Source organism: Halichoerus grypus, chromosome 7, assembly GCF_964656455.1.
Source record: "Halichoerus grypus chromosome 7, mHalGry1.hap1.1, whole genome shotgun sequence".
NCBI classification, from domain to species: Eukaryota; Metazoa; Chordata; class Mammalia; order Carnivora; family Phocidae; genus Halichoerus; species Halichoerus grypus.
In genome coordinates, this window is record NC_135718.1 from 19,041,001 (window position 1) to 19,064,438 (window position 23,438).

Consider the following 23,438-nt stretch of genomic DNA (forward strand, 5'->3'; position numbering starts at 1 on the left):
TACAATATCCTTATAACACACCAGTAACTAAAAAGGTGTCCAAACTTTAAAAAATTTTCTTTGCTGTTTGTATATATTTACAGACATTTAGAAAGATAAATAAGACTGTGTAAATATAGAACATATCACAATAAGCGCACTTCAGCTTTTTGAGCCTGGCTAAGTATTTGAAAAACATTTTGTACTTCAAGACATCTCTTCGCTTAGTCCCTTCAACAGTAGAGATGAACAAGCTTTAAGCTATATTCCCCATGTTTTAAAGACTAAACAGCAGTGGTTTTATTTTTCAGTGTGTTTGCTTTAGTAAAGAAGGGACCACACCCTATATAATAGTATGTAACATTCTGAAATAAGAAAAAACAGAAAACGCACCCATTCTGCAATTTAAGCAGAGTTATAATAAAATATATACCAATATTCAATATTCCACATTCTATCTTCTTTATAATCTGATTGAACTCATTTCCTAAAACCTAATTGTTCTCTTCACCAAGAAATGGAAATAAAAAGTTTTACTATTTTGACGCATTTTAATCTTTTAACTTTTATTATAGAAATAGATCAAAAACAGTCTTTTTAATGTCCAAGTAGCTATAAATGACTACTAATATCACCCATACCTATAGTATCTGGGAGGTCTAGCAGTTCATTGTGCTGCAAGTCAAGGTTGGTTATCTGTGTGCAGTTTCCAATCTCCTTTGGGAGGTGTTCAAGTTGATTGTGAGCTACATCCAGCGTAATGAGGTTACATAATTCACCTGTAAAATTGACCAACATAAAAATTTAACAAGAATTATTAAAGAATGTATTAAGTAGTACTGAAAGAAAGAAAAAAACTTCATTTTCTATATTATAATTATACCTTTCTGGAAAATGTAAAAGTCAAACACAAGATCTAAAACTTATTAGAAAATGACATCTTACAAATATCGAATCATTATGTTGTACACCTGGAACTAATGTAATGTTATCTGTCAATTATACCTCAATAAAAAAAGAAGAAAATGACATCTGATAAAGTTAAAATGTTGATTATAAATGACTACTAATATAAATGACTGCCAACTAGTATTATATATATATAGTTTTAAGTAACCAATTCAACCACATTTATGTTTGTATATTCCATACTTTAAGTAGAGCTCACTAATTTTTTAACTAAATTCAACATGATAATATCAGATTCATCTTCAATTCAATTTGATGGACATCTTCTACCTCAAAATATATATAATCTCAAATAGGCATATGTTCTGATGCTATATAAATATACAAAGTGACATTTATAAATCAAAACTGCTCCTAGATTTTAATAGTACTCCACAAGGATAGAAAATAAGGTATATTTCTCCTCATTCTAGTTGAAAGAGCTGTACTGGCAATTTAGATTATTCTTAGTGTTATTCTGCAACATTCTTCCTTGCAGAATTCTTTATTTGAACAATACAGTTCAAAAACTGTATAATTTGTAACAGCTACATTGGTTCTCTCATGACATTCCTTTTTCTCTAAAGGCATTAGTTATAAATACTGAAAAAGTAAGATGAGCAAATCAAGTGCATGAAACTGAAAAATGGGTCTAGGGCACATTATTAAGCCATATTATTATAAACACAGGCAACAAAGAGAAAATAGGTAAACTGAATTTCATCAAAATTAAAAACATATGTGCATCAAAGGACACTATAAAAAGAGTGAAAAGGCAACCCACAGAATGGGAGAAAATATTTGCAAATCCTGTATCTACTAAAGGATTAATATCCAAAATAAAAGAACTCTTACAACTCAACAAGTCTCCAATTTATAAATGGTCAAAGAACTTTAATAGACATTTCTCCAAAAAATGTACAAATGGCCAATAAATACATGAAAAGATGCTTGACATCACTAATCATTAGAAAAATCAAATCAAAACCACAATGAGATACCATTTCATACCCACTAGAATGGCTATAATCAAAAAACAGAAAATAACAAATGTTGGCAAGGAGGTGGAGAAATTGGACCCTTGCGCTTTACCACCCAGGTTCTCAGGGTGTAGAAGAAAAATCCCCTCCTGTTTCTCCCTAGGCACTGCATATTCAAACTGCAGAAAATCAAAGACAAAGAGAAAATTTTGGAAGAAGCTAGAGGATAAAAGCACCTTACTTTTGGAGAAACAAGGATAAAAACCGTAATATTTAGACTTTTCAGAAAACCATGTAAACAAAAAGAGAATGCAATGAAATATTTAAAGTCTTGAAAGAAAAACCCACCGATCTAAAAGTCTGTATCCAATGAAATTATCCTTCAAAAGTAAAAGAAAAATAAAGACTTTCTCAGACAAACAAAAATTGAGGGAGTCTGTCACCAGTAGACCTGTCTTACAAGAATACTAAAAAGTTCTTCCAAAAGAAGGAAAATGGTATAGGTTAGAAACTTGGATCTATATAAAAGAGCATTGAAGAAGGAATAAAGATAAAACATTTTCTTACTCTTAAGTAACAGATACTGGTTTGTTCAAAGTATTAATAACAACAATATATTAGATGATTATAGATTAAGGATATATGAAATGAATGACAGCAATGTTATAAGGCACAAAAGGGAGGAATTGGGAATACTCTGTTATAAGGTAACCACACTACCCATGAAGTGGCATAGCATTATTTGAAAGTGGACTTATAATTAGCTGTAAATGCATACTGTAAACTCCAGGATGACCACATACATACAAACAAAATTAAAAGAAGTATAAACAATATGCTAAGAAGAGAGAAAAGGGAATAATATAAAATGCTCAATTAAAACCCGATAAGGCAAAAAAATGATGAAAGACAAAAAGAACAAGTTCAGCTAATAGAAAACAGTTACAAATATAATTGATATTAATCCAACTAAATCAGTAAATAATCTAAATGCACCAAATAAAAGACAAGAGACTGTCAGAGAGGATAAAAGAAAAAAAGAAAACTGCATGTTGTTTTCAAAAAATTCCTTTAAATTACATACTGGTAAATGGAACAATTCTCCAAAACATAACAACTGCTGAAGTTTGTATACCTGCTTATCTCCTCTGTATCTAGTACAGTGCTTAGTACATAGCATCATGTTAACTTAAAGAATAAATGAAGATAACGGGGGAAGATAAAATTTGGATTCTAATACTCTTCAAGCCAGAGGTAATAAAACATTTTTTTGAATTTGCCATCATCTTTTCTAATAAATAATATACTTGAAATTATTTCAGTTCCTACAAAAATAACTTCCACTACTCTAAAGAAAGATACACAAATCCAAAAGTGTACAGAGTCAAGGTAAGTAAATAAAACAACAGATCCACTATTGCTATATTGCAGGACTTTTCAACTTCAGTACATTGACATTTTGAACTGGATAATTCTTTGCTCTATGAGGCTGTCCTGGACGTAAGCAGCACCCCTAGCCTTTACCCATTAGATGCCAATAGCACCTCCCAAATAATAACCACCAAAACTGTCTCTAGACATTAACAAATGTCCTCTGTCATAACACTGCCAAAATCGCCCTCAGTTGAGAATCACTGCTACACTGGAGCAAGAAAGTTCAATACTGTCCAATCCTCATATTTTTCAAACAAGGCTGGAAATGTAGATTTTCAAATAAAATCTTCTAATGCTTAAATGCTAACAACTAATTCTTAGGTTAAAACAGAACAAAACATTATGTTACTAAACACATTTGTGGGCTTTTTTCAGTATTCAGGATGCCAGTTTGATACCTCTGAACATAAAAACAAATTCGTTACTAACATTTTAGGAAATCTGCATATGACTATCTAATATTAAAACTAAAAAATGTTTTTAAAAAGCAGAATTAATCACTAGACTCAAATAAGTTAAATCTTTTTGATTTGTGTAAATCACCACATGGCAACTGGATTATTTTAAACATATATTTTCTCCAGAAAGTTATCCTCCAGCAATACAACTCTCTGCAAAGTCAGGAAATCATGGTAATACTGACACATTAAGAAGAGTGTCACCTAATAACACTAATACTTCTTTCTCACAGTCTAGTAATCCCTAAATATTTTGAAAATGCTTAAAACTCAGGAAACGGGATTTAATTTTTTTAACAGCACACAAAAAATAACATGATTTTAAAATCTGGTCTTCTAGTCCCTAAAATACAGTACACTCACAACTAAATGATATATATTATTGGGAGTAAAATCTGAAAATTATTTTAGACTTTCCCCAAAATCCACATATAAATTTCAAGACCCATGAAGAACATTTTCAGAACTTTAAATTTTGTTCAGTCCAAAGTCTAATAAACTTCAGGAAAGTTTGTTATTTATACATAATTTCCATGAAAATCTAAAATATTTTCAAAACGAATCCAAAACTTCTATTTAATGCAATTAACAAAACATTTTTAGTGCTGGCGGTGAGAGGAGTTTAAGATCTCTCTTCTTCAGAGTAACACTCGTAACTGCCCAAGCTCCTCTTATTCATATTCAAATAATTAAAAACATTTGAGAATTGTGAATATATGACAAATTCTGTACTAGACACTGTGCCAGGATAAGAGCCTAAGTTATAATTTGTAAGATATTTAAATATTAAATATCTAAGCAGTTCATGAAATACTTATACACTATTTGCTATTTCTATATAATTCAAATATGATAAAAATATATATATAAATCCATCCCAAATGGTTCTCAAGGACAATAACCAAGGTGTGTTAAAAATGACTTGCCTCTGCCTGGGTTTAAGAGTGGTTTTTATTTTCTACTTTATACATTTGTATTTTGTGATTTTTCTTCATTTTTGTACATTTTTTAATTCAAAGAGAAAAAAGGGAGATTCAAAGAGGTAAAGACTAGCAGTCTCTTCTACACTGTTCATGGAAGAGCATTTTCTGGCCCATAACAGAAGTTTCCTATCTGTGGAGCAGATGTATCTTTTAGTGAAAATGAATGCATCATGCTATCATATGGGTAACATCAGCCATTAATATTACGCATCTTATGACTCATATTCCACACTCACTAAGCCATCTTTTGATTTTAAATTTGACTTCCCATACATTTGCCTACAGAGAATATGGACTTCATTCATTTATCCATTCTACAAATGTTTATTAAACACCTACCATGTGCTAGACACTATTCTAGGGGATGAGGATACAGTATGAGGAAAAAAAAAGATAAAATGCCTGCCTTCATAGAACTTACATTTTAACAAGGAAAAAACAAATTAACATATAATCAAGGTGAGAAGTATTAAGAGCTATAAATGAAAATAAAGCAAGATAAAAGTAAAAGTGTGATGGGGAAGGAGATTGGAGGTGTTGATAATAAGTAAAAAGGCTGATGAAGTAGCATTTGCAAACAGACCTGTGCTTCAGGATTCTCTCTCCCTCTGACGGACCTCCCCCCACTTGCGTGCTCTCTCGCTCTCTCTCATTCTCTCTCTGGAATAAATAAATCTTTTAAAAAAGGAAAGAAAACAGACCCAAATAATGGGAGAGGGAAGAAGCAATGAGAATTCTGGGGGAAGAATGTTCCAGGCTGAGTGAAGAGCAAGCACAAAGATAAAGCAAGAAAGCAGTTCAAAATACAACAGAAGGCCAATGTGGCTAGAATCATGATTAAGGAATCAGGTGGTAGGAGATAAAGTAGCCCTGGGTCAGATTCACTTAAAGTCTTGTAGGCTAAGGCAAAGAGTTCAGCTTTGACTAAGAAAGGAGTGGTAACTGTAGTAAGAGTGTTTTTTATTATTGTTTTTATAGCAATTTTAGGTTTACAGAAAAACTGCACAGAAAGTACAGAGTTCCCATAGATCCTCTTCCCAGCACAGTGTCCCCTATTAACATCTTCCATTAAGTGGTACATTGTTACAGTTGATAAATCAACACTGATACATTAATATTAACTGAAAGTTCATATTTTACATTAGCATTCACTCTGTGTTGTCCAGTTCTATGGGCCTTGATAAATATATAATATCGTGTACCCATCATTACAGGTATCATATGGAATAGTTTAACTAGCGGCGCCTGGGTGGCTCAATCAGTTAAGCATCCAACTCTCGGTTTCAGCTGAGGTCATGATCTCATGGCTGTGGGATCAAGCCCCAGATTGGGCTTTGTGCTCAATGCAGAGTCTGCTTCAGATTTTCTCTCCCTCTCCCTCACTCTTTCTCTCAAATAAATAAAATCTTAAAAAAAAAAAAAAAAAAAAAAAAGAGTAACTACCCTAAAAATCCCGTGCTTCACACCTACACATCCACCCCTCTTTCCCTCTCCCAGAGCCCCTAGCAACCACTGATCTTTTATTTTTGCCTTTGCCAGAATGTTAGATATGGCTGGAATCATGTAAGATGTAGCATTTTTCAGATTGGCTTCTTCCATTCAGCAACATGCATTTAAGGTTCCTCTATGTCTTTTTGTGGCTTGATAGTTCATTTATCACTGAACAATACTCCATGGTATGGTTGTACCACAGTTTGTTTATCCATTCATTTACTGAATGACATCTTGGTTGCTTCCAATTTTTAACAATTATGAATAAAACTGCTAAAAAAGATTTTGTGTTCAGTTTTTTTGTATGGACATAAGTTTTCAATTCATTTGGGTAAATAACTAGGAGCATGACTGATGGATTGTAATGGTAAGACTACGTTTAGCTTTGAAAGAATTTGCCAACTGTCTTCCAAGTGTCTATACCATTGCGCATTCTCACCAGTGACAAGTAAGAGTTTGCATCTACATTTGGTGTTGTCAGTGTTTTGGATTTTAGCCATTCTAATAGGTATGTAGTGGTGGTGGTTGTATTTTGTATAGCTTTACAGGATATAGGGGAGCCTTATGGAAAAGCAATAATAATGTAATAATGTTTGCCCTCAAAAAACAAAATCTATCCTGGAAAATTAAGATCCACATAAAAATAGATAAAAGTAGAATGTTGTAAACATAAAGTAGGAGGTATATAGGGGCACCTGGATGGCACATCAATTAAGCGTCTGACTCTTGATCTCAGCTCAGGTCTTGATCTCAGGGTCAGGAGTTTGTGGAGCCTACTTAAAAAAAAAAAAAAAAGTAGGAGGTGTACACACATACACAAAGTGATGGGTAGGGGACACCTGGCTAGCTCAGTCACTGGAGCATGCAACTCTTGATCTCAGGGTTGTGGGTTCAAGCCCCACTTTGGATGTAGAGATTACTTAAAAATAAAAATCTTAAAAAATAAAAAAAGTGATGGGTAAATAGAGAAGCAAGATTCTGGCTGGGTGGACTGGGAAAAGCTAGATTTTAAAAGATGGTCAGAAACTACACAGGTATTTAAAAAAAAGAAGAAGAAGAAGAAATATGAGAAGTCAGGGAGGCAAAAAAATCATGGGCTCCAATTCTTTTGTTAGAGATATATTCAACAGAAATGAGTCCCTATATTTACCAAGAGACTTATATTACAGTAACATAGTGGCACTATTTGTATTAGCCCCAAATTACAAAGTACCAAACAACAGAATGGATAAATTATGGCATATTCACACTATGAGATATTATGCGGTAATGAGAATAAATTATAACTACATACACCAATTATGATGAATAATGATGCCAAGAGGAAGAACTCAAACACAAAAACATACATAGGTTATGGTTCCATTTATATAAAAACAAGGAAAATTAATATTTGTTAGTAGAAGTCAGTATACTAAGTTTACTCTTGACGGGAATAATGACTGAAAAAGGCTCTCCTGGGTGGTCTTGATGTTCAATTTTTTAACTTGGATACTGATACTATACAGTTTGCAAACATTCTTCAGTCGTACATTTATGATATATCAGTAAAAAGTTAAAAAAAAAAAAAAAGTCTCTGGCCCAAGCTCCTGCTTTTGGACATGCCTTAAACTAAAATATGGCACAAAAACAGAAAAAGCCATTTCTTAAATTTGTGTTAGATGAATAATCTTCAACATATTTTAGTAGAATGTTGTGTTTTTTTTTCTCTATGGAAGTTCTTTAAAGTCTAAATTAATTCCATTTTGAAAAATAATTTTTCTTTTGCCTTGTCTTTAGAGGAGGCAAAGGTTGCACACTATATCCAAGACTTTTTAAGCATGCCATAACTCTATATCCAGACAATGAAGCATGCTGGACATATTCCTTCTCAAAGGTGATGAAACTGTCTAGACTCTTGTTGGGATTCTTCCTGCTATTTCTCTGAGCAATACAGTCTCCAGGGTTACTCTCATATATTAAACCCATTTTCATTTTGTAATATAGAAAGTTAGTGTTCCACATGCAAAAAGAAGTGGGACACATGGTATCTGAATAGTCAGACAGTTGATATGTAAAGCCTGATATCTGGAAGTCAGATAGTTGAGATGTAAAACTAATGTTCACCAAACAACAGAAGAGTGATTTTAGGAGGAGAAAAAAAATTTTCCCCTTTTGGAGATTGCAAGTTATTAAAATGCATTTAAATACCAAATTCCTGAGATTATTTGGAACTTTTCTAAGTTTCCACTTTTTTCACATCTTAATTTAAAAAGATCTTTGACTTTTAGTAATTGTTAAAAATATTTTATACGTGGTTTTGTTCAGAGTAGCTTAACAAATATTTTATTAAATAAGTGACAAACTAAATGTGTGGGGTTTAACCAGTAACAAAGGAACATTATTATACAAACATTTGACTATACTATGTCCCTAAAACGTAACAGAAGATAAACTATTACTCTAAGAGCATTAAATTCAATCAGTCTGAAACAAATTCCTACGTTCATGTTCTCTTTACCAGGCACAATGCTAAGCATGAAAGATACAAAGAAACTACAAGACACTAAGTACCTGTTCTCATGAAATTTAAAATTAGTAGGAGACAACATGTGATTTGATGGAAACCAGAGAGGGCTCTGCTTATGAAATTTCACCATTAAAAAGCCATTCTTTTAGATCTTCAAGGTCTTTCATTGTCAAAGTTCTTTATCTTTAGGGTGACCGTCTCATTCACTTAATCACTCAATAAAAATTTCTTGTGTACCTACTGGAAATTAAGCAGTGAACAAACCAGTCTATTCTCAAGGAGCTTACATTCTAGTATGCACTGAAGGAAGCATCAGAAAATAAGGAAATAAAGTGATAACTGCTGTAAACAAAAGTAAAGCAAGGAAAGATAGTTGGAAGTAAGAGCGTATGGAGCAGCAAGGAGGAACCATGTGCATATGTGAACTGAAACACAGGACATGGCAGGGGGAGAAAGGAAAAGAAGAAAAGAGATCTGGTAATAAAGTACAATCTAAAGTTTCTGAACAAGCATGATAATCAGAATGTTGTTCTAAAAAGTCTATTTTCTCATAGATTTGAAAGAATGGATTGGAGAAGGCAGAATTAGGAAGCAGTCTAATAGGAAGCTATTGCAGTTAGCTCGCATAAAATAATATGAGGGCCTACAGTGAATAATCAAAAGCAGTTGAATGAACAGGCCCACTACACGAGCAACTAAGAGACATGGAAATAGCAATAGGAATGTGGTAAGTTATACATGATGAAGGGGTTTTGTTTTTTTCACAGGTGGTTGTGGACCAGTATTCTGTAAAATACAAAATCGCATTCTTGGATGTTCCAGCAATGTCAAATTGTTGTACAAGATTCTAAATGCTTACTTTCAATTTGTGTTAACTTGTGACAAACTCGTGACAAAAAAAAACTGGTCAGCCAGCAACCTGTCTGGTAATTAGGCCACACTTTGACATGATCTAGAACAGGGGAAAAAAAAAATCCTGATTCCAAGATCTTGAACCTGAGTTGACAGAGAAGATAATGATGTAATTAAAAGAGAGAAACAGAATCCAAAAGGAAGAAAAGTGTTTGGTGAGGAGTTATATTTTGATCAGGCTGAATATGAGATATCAGTGAGATATATAGGTAACAATTTTTGGTTAATTAGGGAAAAAATAATATACAGTTCTGAAGAAAATGTTGTCATGACAGAACATTTCTGTCCCAAAGAGGGAGTTGGGGTTAATATCCAAAGAGTCAAATACTGGTCTTCTGGCTAATGGTAATTGTGGAGTCCTGGATAAATTCTTTTAAAAACACTATACAAAAGCATGCAGAGAGACTCAAAGCAGAAACTAGAACAAATTCAACTCTTGCAAAAAGGGGACTGTGGTAGGCAGACTTTTAAGATGGCCCCAATGACCCTGTCCCATGTATAATTGTATACACTGCATAATTAACCCTCCCTTGAGTGTGCACTGAACTCAGTGACATGTTTCCAATGAAGAGAATATAATAACAGTGATGAGATGTCACATCTGTGACTAGGTTACAAAAGACTGTGCTCTTATCTTGCTACCACTCTTTCTATTGCCTTCTCAGCTTGCACCTTTGATAAAGCAAGCTGCCATGCTGGAGAGATCCATGTGGCAAAGAACTGAGGACAGTTTCCAGCCAACAGCCAGCAAGAAGCTGAAGCCCTTAGTCCAACAACCTGCAAGCAACTGAATCCTGAAAACAATCATATGGGCTCAGATGTGGAGCCTTTTCCAGACACGCCCTCAGATGACACCCCAGCCCTGGCTACCACCTTGAGTGAGAGATCTTGGGAGGAAACCCTGAATCAGAAGATCCAGTTAAGCTATGCCTGATTCTTTTTTTTTTAATTTTATTATGTTAATCACCATACATTACATCATTAGTTTTTGATGTAGTGTTCCATGATTCATTGTTTGCATATAACACCCAGTGCTCCATTCAATACGCGCCTGCTTTAATACCCATCACCAGGCTAACCCATCCCCCCACCCCCCAGCTATGCCTGATTCTGAACAAAGAAACTGTAAGACAGTAGTAAATGAGTGTTCTTTTCAGAGCTATGTTTCAGAGTAATTTCTTATGAACAGCAGATAAGTTATATAAAAAAATTACACTCAGTAAGATCCACATTTGTTAAGGCTTTTTACCATGAAGTTACTCACAAATCTGGCAGCAGAAAATAAATCTCAAGTAGAAAGCCACAGTCCTACTGGGCTGAGAAGCCAGAGGACAAGGTCTAGGGTCTATGACAGTGGCTGGAATTCAAAGTTGGATATCCTGGAAAGAAGGAAACCACAAAGAGTGGAGTCCCAAAATCTGCATATACATACCCCTCAAATTTTTGACTGACTCCAAAAGTACAACTATGGAAGAGAAGACTGCAAGGAGCCCAGGGGAAAAACAACAGCTAGAAGGCAAAAGAACCAAACAGAGATTTTGACAGCTGCCATCTGTAGTGGATAAGTTTTTGGAATTTCAGTCCTGCCAAGTTAGAAAGGTCAGAAAACAAAATCCCAAAAGGGCCATACTATAAAAATAAAGACCATATATCAAGACTAAATCTCAGAAAAATATATCTCAAATTAAAATTTCATTTGCATGGATTAACAATAGATTTAGACACTGAAAAAGAAATTATATATAGCAATAAAAAATAGCAATAGAAACAATCTAAAACACACACAAAAAATGAATAGACTATCAATGACCTGAAAGGTAACAAAAAGAGATCTACTATACATGTAGTTAGAAATCCACAGAATAAAAAAGCAAAGAAGGCGCCAAAAATCAAGAAAATTTCAAGAAATAATGGCCTAAATCTTTCCAACTTTGATGAAAACCACAAACCCACAGATCCAAGAAGCTCATAAACTCCAAGCAGAAGCAACATGAAAAACACCAAATAGAGGCACATTGTAAACAAATTGCTGGAAACCAGGGAGAAAGAAAAACATTTTTTAAATATACAGAGAAAAAGACCAAAACACAGAAACAAAGAAAAGAATATCAGCAAAACTGCTGCTCAAAACTAGGCAAGCCAGAAAAAATAAAACCCAGAGAGATAGGAGAGAGAAGTATAAAATACAGAAAAAAGGGGGAAAAAAGAAAAGGAAAGCTGTCAAACTAGAATTCTATACCAAGAAAAATAGCTTTCAAAAATAAAAGCAAGTGGCTTTGAAACAAACAAAAGCCTGCAGAATTCATTAGGAGCATACCTGCACTACAATATATATTAAAGGAAGTTCTTTGGAAAAAAAGAAAACCGGTAGAAATTCAGATCTACACAAAGAATTAAAGTACTAGAAATGGTAAATTCATGGAGGTAACTATGAAAGAGGTTTTTTTGTTTTTCTTGCATTTTTTAATCTCTTTAAAAGATAACCAAGAAGGATGATGGCATGACAAAAGGCACAGGAACCAACCTAAAAGAGTCCACAATAACTAAAGGTGGAACAAGCTGGGCAATAAAATAATAAAAATCATACTGGACTGGAACCCACAGAATACAATGAGTCCAGACTGATATAATTTAAGTAATGGAATAAATAAATATATGAGAGAGAGAAAGGACAGCTTTTCATTATAGAAGAATATCAATTAATGTAAAAGAAATGAGGGAAATTTTTAAAAATCACCATTAGAATACAGTAATAATTGATTCAGGGAAGATCAAGATCCACCAATGAATGTCAAAATCAGGGAGCAAAAGATAAAGGAAAAACAAGATATTGGCATAGACTAAAAACCAGCACTCCTTAGCTTAATTATTAAGAAGAAAAAATTACTAACTTTAAAGTAGAGCAGCACAGTAAAAATCACCATAACCAAGGTCAAAATCACCAGCAATGAGATATATCAACATCATATATCTCTTGATATGATTCACTGGGAAAAGCACCATAATCACCTCAGTGGCATTCTTGCCAAACACATAATGTCAAACTAGTCATGAGAAAATAAACATAAACAAAAAATGAGTGATTACATAATACCTGAGCAGTACTCCTCAAAAGTATCAATGTCATGAAAGAAAGGGAAAGACTTTCAAAAATCTTTCCACAGGTTGGAGACTACAGACATATGACTATTAAATGTAATGTAGGATTCTGGAACAGAAAAAGGACATTAGTGGAAAAATTGGTGAAATCTAAATAAAATTTGTAGCTTATAGTATTGTACCAATGTAAATTTCTTGGTTTTGATCACTGTGTAATGGTTATGTAGAATGTTAATAACAGAGGAAGCTGAGTAAGGAGTACATAAGAACCCTGTGTACTGGTTTTACAACTTTTCTGTAAATCTAAAATTTGTTCAAAGTGAAAAGCTTAAAAAGGATAAAATTTAAAACAAGAATAATAGCAATGCATTATTATGGGATTTATAATATATGAATAAAAAGGCATGACAATAATTGCACAAAGGATGGAAGAAGTAAAAGTGTTCTATGTGATGTTCTTAGGATATATGAGAATTGGTATAATATAATTTGAATGTAGACTGTTATGATATGTACTGTAAATACTAGAGCAGATACCAAAGTAACAAAGACATATATAACTAATATGCCAACAACTGAGAAAAATGAAATTTATAAAAATAGTCAATCTAAAAGAAGGCATGAAATGAGGGGGAAGAAAGAATAACATATGGCACAAATAGAAAATAGTTGATTTAATGCAATCATGTTGGAAACTATATTAAATGTAAATGGTCTAAACCCTTCAAGTAAGACAAAAACTTCCAGGATTAATATGATCTCACTCATATGTGGAATTTAAGAAAGAAAAGAGATAAACATATGGGAAGGGGGAAAAGAAAAAAAGGAGAGAGGGAAACAAGCCATAAGAACCTCTTAACAAGAGAGAACAAACTGAGGGTTGACGGAGGGAGGTGGGTGCAGGATGGACTAGATGGGGAATAGGAATTAGGAAGGGCATATGTTATGATGAACACTGGGTGTTGTAAGTAAGTGATGAATCACTGAATTGTACTCCAGAAACCAATATTGCACTATATGTTAACTACCTAAAATTTAAATTAAAAAAATTTTAAAAACTGCCAGAATTACAAGATCTATATGCTGTCTGTAAGAAACCATTTTATTTTTTATTTTTTTTTAAAGATTTTATTTATTTATTTGAGAGAGAGAGAATGAGACAGAGAGAGCACATGAGAGGGGGGAGGGTCAGAGGGAGAAGCAGACTCCCCGCCGAGCAGGGAGCCCGATGCGGGACTCGATCCAGGGACTCCAGGATCATGACCTGAGCCGAAGGCAGTCGCTTAACCAACTGAGCCACCCAGGCGCCCTGTAAGAAACCATTTTAAATGTAAAGACACAAAAAGGTAAAAGAATGGCAAAAGATATATAAGTACCAATTAACAAGCAACCTGGAGTGGCTGTATTAATATCAGATAAAATAGGATTCATAAAAAAAAAAAAATTACCAGGAATGTTACCAGAAATACAGACAGATATTTCTTAATGACACAAGTAACCTCATTGGGAAAAAAAAAAAAAAAATCCTAGGTATATCTACAAGTAATAACAGTTTCAAAATATAAGCAGCAAAAATTAATAGCACTAGTGGGAGAAAAATCTATTAGTATGGTTGGCTACTTCAACACTTATTTTTTCACTAATTGAAAAAACAGTGGACAGAAAATTGATAGTGGTATAGAATGAAGGAATAATATCAACTAATGTGACCTTGCTCCAAAAAACCCAACACAATGCATATTCTTTTCAACTGCATATAGAACATTTGGTAAGACAGGCCATATTTTATAAATCAGTAACAAAAATATTGGAAAACATCTCTTGAATGCTTGAAAATTGAACAATTCACTTCTAAATAATCCATGGGTTACAGGAGAATAAGAGATATTTAGAAAATATTTTAAACTAGACAATAATGAAAATACAACATCAAAATCTGCATGCTGCTGCTAATATAGTACTTGGGAGATTTATAATGAAATGCTTATATAATGAAAAGAAAGGTCTGAAATTAATCTAATAAAGTACACAAAGAAGAACATATTAAATCTAAAGAAAAAGCTAAATAAGGAGCAGAAAACAAACAAAAAAGATAAAAAAAAAAACCCCAAAGATAACAGAACAAAAAAATAAAACCAAAAGCAGGGTTTTTTTTAAAAGACCAATAAAATTTATATATCTCTAGCCAGACTGATCAAAGAAAGACCAAATTACCAATATGAGGCATGAAAGAGAGACATGATTACAAATTATACTGATGACATTAAAAGAATAATATAGAACTATTATGAACTTTATGCCAAAAATTCAACAAATTATACAAAATAGACAAATGCTTTGACAGATTCAAACTACCAAAATTCAAATGAAAAGTAGAAAACTCAGGTAACTTTGTATCTATTAACTAAATTAAATTAGATCAGTAATTAAAAACCTTCCTACAAAGAAAACATCTGTCTCTGATTGTATAACTGATAAATTCTTCTAAACATTTGAGGAAATAATACTAATTCTACACAAACTCTCTATAACATAAAAGAGGAACACTTCCCAACTCATTCTGATATGAAGCCAGCATTACTCTTACAGCAAACCATTATTTAAAAAAAAAAAAGAGAGAGAGAAAGAATTACAGATCAATAGCCATGATGAATATAGATACAAATTCCTTAACAAAATTTTAGTACGGATTAAATTAAATCTAGCAAAATACAAAAAGACCCTATTAAAATGTATATAGTAGGCACTCAAATATTGGTAAACAATTAGGTTTCATAAGTTGTGACCTACCCTGTGAAGTCATATGACCTTCCCTTTTGAGTCATACCAAAGATGCTTATATTTTATTTTATATGTTATTTATTTTTTTTTAGAGGGAGGGAAGGACAGATGGAGAGAAAGACTCTTAAGCAGGCTCCACACCCAGCATGGAGCCCAACTTGGGGCATCTCATGACCTTGAGATCATGATCTGAGCTGAAACCAAGAGTCCGTCGCCTAACCAACTGCACCACCCAGGTGCCCCTAGGAACAATAATTGTTTTTAAAATATAAGCATCTTTGGGCTGCCTGGGTGGTGCAGCTGGTTAAGCAACCAACTCTTGGTTTCGGCTCAGGTCATGATCTCAGGGTCATGAGACAGCCCCAAGTGGGGCTCCATGTTGGGTTGGGCATGGAACCTGCCTTAAGATTCTGTCTTCCCCCCTCTTCCTCTGCCCCTCCCCCCCCTCAAATAAATCTTTAAAAAAATTTCAACTCTTGTTCCTGAACTTACAGGAATATTTTCAAATATTCAGAGATTAGCTGTATAAAAAAATCACATCAAATCTTACTAATTTGTAAAACCACATAATTAACAAAAGCTGGAAATACCACAAGCTTGAACAGATTTAGGAACTTACATCAGAATTTCTACATTACATTACTTAAATCTGTCTTATAGGCTTAATTTTCCCTTTCATTGCAAAGAAGATTTCAGTAGCTCTTCTAATCAAGGGCATCTCCAACTAGGCAACATGGACAAGAGTGTCTATATTCCTTTGAATGGGTAGCCTGCTGTCATTAGAACACAATTCCCTATACCTCAGCAGGGTGAAAAGTCAATTGTATCCTCTCTCTGATCCTATCAAACCCTTCTAAGATGGCTTAAGTATTATTTTCTGTTCTCTTATTGCCTCCTTTAGCAATAACAACTTGTATACGTTTTTGTTGTTCAGTGAAACACCTGATAATCTAATGACAATAAACTGACAGTTCATTTCCAAGTCTCTAGAATCTCTTGAGGAGTCCCAATCAAAAGGAGTTATTTATTAACAACCATGAATTCCCTTTCCTGATTTCTTTTTCCTGCCAAACTAAGTTCCTCATTAGCACTTGTACAAAACACTCAAGTGAGATCCATTAAATAATGTTACCCGGACCATGAAAGCAATTTTATCACTCCTGGCAGTCCTGGGAGAATTTCAAGAATTTTAGGGACTAAGGGTTAAAATTTGAGTAATACTGAAAAATGGGTAATAGTATTGGGCTTCATTAAATTCCCTTCAAGCCCCATTTATTGAAAACCTACCATTTATTATCTACAAAAATTCACAGAAAATTAAATAGGGAATTAAAATCTCTAAGGTTCTTCAACTTTTAAAAAATTGCTGGTTCTGTCCTTAGTATTTCTGTATAGATATTGATGATATATTTTTATGTTGATTATATCACTTAACTTACAGAATATAACACAGCAGTACTTCAGTATAGTAGGAATTCTGTTTTCAGTAACTGTTACTGTGTCAAATGGGTAAAAAATTTTTGCTGATTCTAATTTCTTATAGATATGAGTGCTGTAAGAGTTGTTTCTTTAAAATGGGTAAAAATGATATGGGTTCCCAAAAAAGCATATATTTTAACGTATCAGGTCATTCTCATAAGCAAAAAGGGTTATTTTGACAAATTCACATGAAATTGTATATTATATATAAATGATGTAGCATTTTATTGATTATACAATGTAGGAAGAATAAACTTAGCTGTTTTTATAAAGAATAAAAAAGGGTTCGTGTATAAATAAATAATAAACTAGCCCATAATTCAATGAAGGAAAACTGTAGGAATATTGGAAAGAGATAAAGATGGAGTTTTTTCAAAGAGCAACCATTTCCTTCCTTAGAAGAATAACACTTTTAAAACTTCATTGTCCAGAATTCCCTAAACTAATTATTCAAACTGACTACCTGATGGCCCTAACTCTAATCCACCCAGGCAAAAAAAAAATTTTACAAAGGCATATCTTTAACATAAAACCCAACAGAACCAGTATTTGTGTACAATGAAGAGTCCCTTTCAAGATTCCTGGGTGGCTCAGTCGTTAAGCGTCTGCCTTCAGCTCAGGTCATGATCCCAGGGTTCTGGGATCGAGTCCCGCATCGGGCTCCCTGCTCAGCGGGGAGCCTGCTTCTCCCTCTCCCACTTCCCCTGCTTGTGTTCCCTCTCTTGCTGTGTCTCTCTCTGTCAAATAAATAAATAAAATCTTAAAAAAAGAACCAAATAAAAAAAAAAAAAATGGTAAAAGAAGGTATGGGAGGAAGGATAGAACACTGACCTGTAAAAGAAAGCAATGACTAGGAGTTCCACCTACTACTAAACACAAAAGACAGGACATTTACTTTATGTGTCCATGCCTTATCACACAAAAAGGTAAATGAATATAACCAAATGAAGTTTTCTTGGCTATTCTGGTGTATTATCTCTGGCTCCTCATATGGTTACATTTACTGTCTGTTTAGTATTCTTTTACTGTTTTCTGCCAGTGTTCACCCATGTGAATATGTACCACTGGTATGAAATCACACAGCATTAATAAAGATGCCATTAATGCTGAAACAGATAGATGTTCTGATTTTAATATAGTTCCCTAGAAAGCAACGCAGCTTGTGTAATGGCTAAATTCCAAATATATTATTTAAACTAAACAGTAGGCTGTATTTCAAGAACTTATAATTTTTCATATTCCTCCAAATATATTGCTAGATGGCATGACTGAAAGTGGTGTACCCATATGACAAGAAAATAAGCATTTAATATGCATAATATAAATCTAATATATATCTATAATAATGCAAATCTAATATATACAGAGAGAAGTTTAACAAAATGATAATTAGCATATATTTTGAATTGTAAATTCCTGTTATGGGTTGCTGCAGTAAGTCAAACTACAGTAAAGGTATGTAACACTTTTGGGGAGCCTCGGGGGCTCAGTCGATTAAGCATCCGACTCTTGATTTCGGCTCAGGGTTGTGAGATCGAGACCCATGCTTAAGATCCTCTTTCTCATAGAGTTACCCTACAACCCAGCAATTGCACTACTGGGTATTTACCCCAAAGATAAAAAAGTAGTGATCCGAAGGGGCACATGCACCCCAATGTTTATAGCAGCAATGTCCACAATAGCCAAACTATGGAAAGAGCCTAGATGTCCATCAACAGATGAATGGATAAAGAAAATGTGGTGTGTGTGTGTGTATATACATATACACACACACACATATACACATATATACATACAATGGAATATTATGCAACCATCAAAAAAATGAAATCTTGCCATTTGCAACAACATGGATGGAACTAGAGGGTATTATGCTAAGCGAAATAAGTCAATCAGATAAAGACAAGTATCACATGATCTCACTGATATGAGGAATCTGAGAAACAAGACAGAGGATCATAGGGGAAGGGAGGGAAAAATGAAACAAGACGAAACCAGAGTGGGAAACAAACCATAAGACACTCTTAATCAAGGAAAACAAACTGAGGGTTGCTGGAATGCAGCAGGGTGGGAGGGATGGGGTGACTGGGTGATGGACATTGGGGAGGGTATGTACTATGGTGAGTGCTGTGAATTGTGTAAGACTGATGAATCCTAGACCGGTACCCCTGAAACAAATAATGCATTATATGTTAAAAAACAAAAACAAAAACAAAATACCAGGGAAAAAATGCTATGGATAATTTAATTAAAACAGCTTACTTACACACACACACACACACACACAAAAGATCCTCTTTCTCGCTCTCCTTCTGCCCCTCCCCCCTCAAAAAAAAAAAAAGGTATAGAACACTGTAAAAAATGTCAAATTTCCATTTTACGTGACCATTGCCCATGGGTCTTAATTTGTAAACATTCTCAAAGGGCTCAGGATTTTATTTTCTGTAATTAAAAAAGCAGTAAAGCGGGGCACCTGGATGGCTCAGTTGGTTAAGCATCTGCCTTCGGCTCAGGTCATGATCCCAGGGTCCTGGGATTGAGCCCCACATCGGGCTCCCTGCTCAGTGGGGAGTCTGCTTCTCCCTCTCCCTCCGCCCTTCCCCCTGCTTATGTACTCTCTCTCAAATAAATAAAATCTTTTTTAAAAAAAGCAGTAGGGCGCCTGGGTGGCTCAGATGGTTAAAAAAAGCAGTAAAGCAAGATCTGCATCACAGAAAATAACTATTTGTCTTTCCTTTATAATAAAAGATAGCTTTCAAAAATTAAAAACAAATCTATAGTCATCAAAACACTACAAATCGAAACCACATAATACCACTTCTTACTCATGGAATAGCTATAATGAAAAAGACAATAGCAAGGATGTTGAGGATGTAGAGAAACCAGAACCCTCATACACCGTGGTGGGAACATAAAAAAGTGCAGCCACTTAGGAAACCAGTCTAGAAGTTCCTCAAAAGGTTAAACATAGAGTTACCATATGACTCAGTAATTCCATGTTTAGGTATATAACCCAAGAGAAATGAAAACAAATGTCCACAAAAACTCGGATACAAGTGTTCAGAGTAATTTTATTTGCAACAGCCAGGAAATGGAAACAACCCAAATGTTCAACTGATGAATGGGCAAATAAAATGTGGTATATTCATAGAATGGAGTATCATTCAGCAATAAGAAAGAATGAAGTACTGATATATACTACAACCTGGAGGAATTTTGGAAAACATGCTAAGTGAAAGAAGCCAGTCACCAAAGACCACATATTGTAGTATTCCATTTATATGAAATGTCCAGAAGAGGCGAATCTATAGGAACAAAGTAAACTAGTGTCTGCCTAGGGCTAAGGGGTTTCAAGAAAACAGAGAAGGGTAACTGCTAAAGGGTACAGAGTTTCTTTTTAGAGGGATAAAAATGTTCTAAGATTGTTTGTGATGGTTGCACAACTCTGAATATGCTGAAACCCACTGACCTGTACACTTTATTTTTTTTTAAAGATTTATTTATTTATTTGACAGAGACACAGCGATAGAGGGAACACAAGCAGGGGGAGTGGGAGAGGGAGAAGCAGGCTTCCCGCTGAGCAGGGAGCCCGATGTGGGGCTTGATCCCAGAACCCTGGGATCATGACCTGAGCCGAAGGCAGACGCTTAACGACTGAGCCACCCAGACGCCCCTTAACTGTACACTTTAAATGTATGAACTGTATGGTATGTGAATTATATCTTCATTAAGCTAACATCCTCCTCCCTCAAAAAACACCAAAAAAAAAAAAAAAAAACTAAAGCAATGGCTTTTAATTGCAGCTACAGACAGAATAACCAAGCTTATTCTTTGAGAAGTACAGATCCCCTGAACCTGCCAGAGTATAAGTCATAAACTCTGAGAGTGGGATCCACTCTTCTAGACTAGTTGGGGTAGTATAGTTAAGACCTAGGTTAAAATCCTGACTCTCAACTTCCTAGCTGCATGACTTTTTTTTTTTTAAGATTTTATTTTTTGAGAGAGAGAGAGAGCACAGAGCAGGAGGGAGGGGCAGAGACAGAAGCAGGCTCTCCACTGAACAGGGAGCCTGATGTGGGGCTCAATCCTGGGACCCTGGGATTGTGACCTGAGCCAAGGGCCAACACTTAAACGACTGGGCCACCAAGGCGCCCCCCCTTAGCTGCATGACTTTTAGTAAATTATCTAATCTTTCTACATTTTCAGTTCCTACATCAATACAATAGAGGAAGAAGTGTCTATTTCCTTAGGTTACTGTAAAAACTTAATGAGATAAAATATGCAAAGTATACCATGACATACTGTGCTCAAACAACAGCTATTTTATTATTATGATTATGTCGCTTCACTGGACATTTTCTTGTTCTTTTTAAGGAAAAGATAACGCAGACTTCTGCAATGTTTGCCCCAAATCCATGCATCTAAGTTAAACCTTAGAAATCTTAACCCCTTTTAAGAAATACTTTTATCTTTAAAATCAGTTTATTGTCTACCTGATGCCCTGCTTGGAATAAAATAACATTTATGAAGTTACTATTTTTACAGAAATACAAAAATTACAAGAACACAAACTTTAATAATGCCACTAATTGTGGGAGGGTACTCAAACAAATCCAAAGGTTATTTTTAAAATTACAAACTTAGGAATAAAGGTCAAAAGATTAGGCAGACACAACCATTTAATTAAAATTTGCCAATTTTTAAAAATACATTCACTTTAGTAAAAATGCTGTATCTATATGCTATGAACAAACTGAAGTAAATTTAAAATCCTGTAATTTCAGGGCGCCTGGGTGGCTCAATCGGTTCAGCAACTGCCTTCAGCTCAGGTCATGATCCTGGAATGCCAGGATCGAGTCCTGCATGGGGCTCCCTGCTCAGTGGGCAGTCTACTTCTCTCTCTGATCCTCCCCACTCTCGTGCTCTCTCTCTCTCTCTCTCAATAAATAAATAAATATATATTTTTTTAAAAAATAATAAAATCCTATAGTTTTTTTTTTTTTTTAAGATTTTATTTATTTATTTGAGAGAGAGAGAAAGAGAGCATGAGAGAGGGAAGGGTCAGAGGGAGAAGAAGACTCTCCGCTGAGCATGAAGCCTGACGTGGGACTCGATCCTGGGACTCCAGGATCACGACCTGAGCCAAAGGCAATCGCTTAACCAACTAGGCCACCCAGGCACCCCAAGAATCCTATAATTTCTTACATAAGAAATGTACGTTCTTAATTCCTAGGTAATTTGATAACATCTCTACGGAAAGACATCCTAAATAGGACTCTCATGAATTAAAGCCAACTTTTTCAGACGGAGGATAACACATGCACAAAATAATAACAACAAAAACAGGAAATAACATGTGATATTTTGATATTTCTATATAAAAATTTAGCATTTCTCTTTAGTAATTCTATTTCAGAATGAACCATATATACTGGTGAAATTTTAACTGAATCTGGTATGAAATCAAAAGTCAATCAACAACCACATTTCTATATGAAGACATGAAAAGGAGTATTTCCATTCAGATTTCTGAGGATATTTTAGTATCTCATAAGTGACATACTTTCAAACTACAGTTTGGGAAAATCTATCATGGATTATCTAAACACATTTAATGAAACCAAAACTAAATTAAGATTTTGTGTCTGGTGAGAGTTAAATGTAGAAAAACACCATACCTAAAACTTAAACTGTATCTTTTTCAAAGCTAAATAAATTTTTAAACACACCTACAGAATATTATCTCTCTACAAAGCTGCAGTTCCTCGAGTTTCCTTTGTCACCCACTATAAGACCAATGCTCAAGCAACAATATTTTTAAATCACCTATTTTATTCAGAATATATCTGCCTTTCATAAGAAAACCTTCCTTAAAAAGTTACATAATTAACTTTTATGCCAATTTTTTTATATGTTATAAAACGAGCCCACAAATACCTTTATCAATTTCTCAAAACTGGTAAGTCAAGGTTTACTGTATTCCCTAATTAAAATATAAAAATATTTTTACTGAGTTGTTTACACATATATATATTTCCTGTTTTTTATAAAACTACCATTCTTTTGCTTTTTTTTTTTAACAAGGCTCTGATATGCCAATCTTTTGTAGTAAATTATGTAGGAGAGTCATGTGAATTTACACATTTTTCAGATAAAGAAGGAAAAGTGAAAGAACTGGAAAATGTAGCCTTAATGAATCTACTATACTTTTTAAGTATTTTTAAAATAGGTGGTAACAAGTTAAAAATTCGGGAAACATTTTTTTATTGCTACAAATTCACCTTTTCTCCAGTGAAAATGAAAGCAGAATAGGTTTATGTGAAACAGGCCCAGCTACATCTATATTCTAACTCACTTTCTTAAGTTTATAACATAAACTCAAACC

General features: G+C 34.2%; 1 protein-coding gene across 3 annotated transcripts in view; it reads right to left on the reverse strand.

The window, feature by feature from the left end:
- SHOC2 (SHOC2 leucine rich repeat scaffold protein) overlaps positions 1 to 23,438 on the reverse strand; it is a 93,606-nt gene that overhangs the window by 25,835 nt on the left and 44,333 nt on the right. For all 3 annotated transcript variants that reach the window (XM_036098907.2, XM_078077122.1, XM_036098897.2), the window contains exon 3: positions 621 to 758. In XM_036098907.2, the coding sequence (XP_035954800.1) occupies positions 621 to 758 (138 nt within the window). The remainder of the gene's footprint in view (positions 1 to 620; positions 759 to 23,438) is intronic.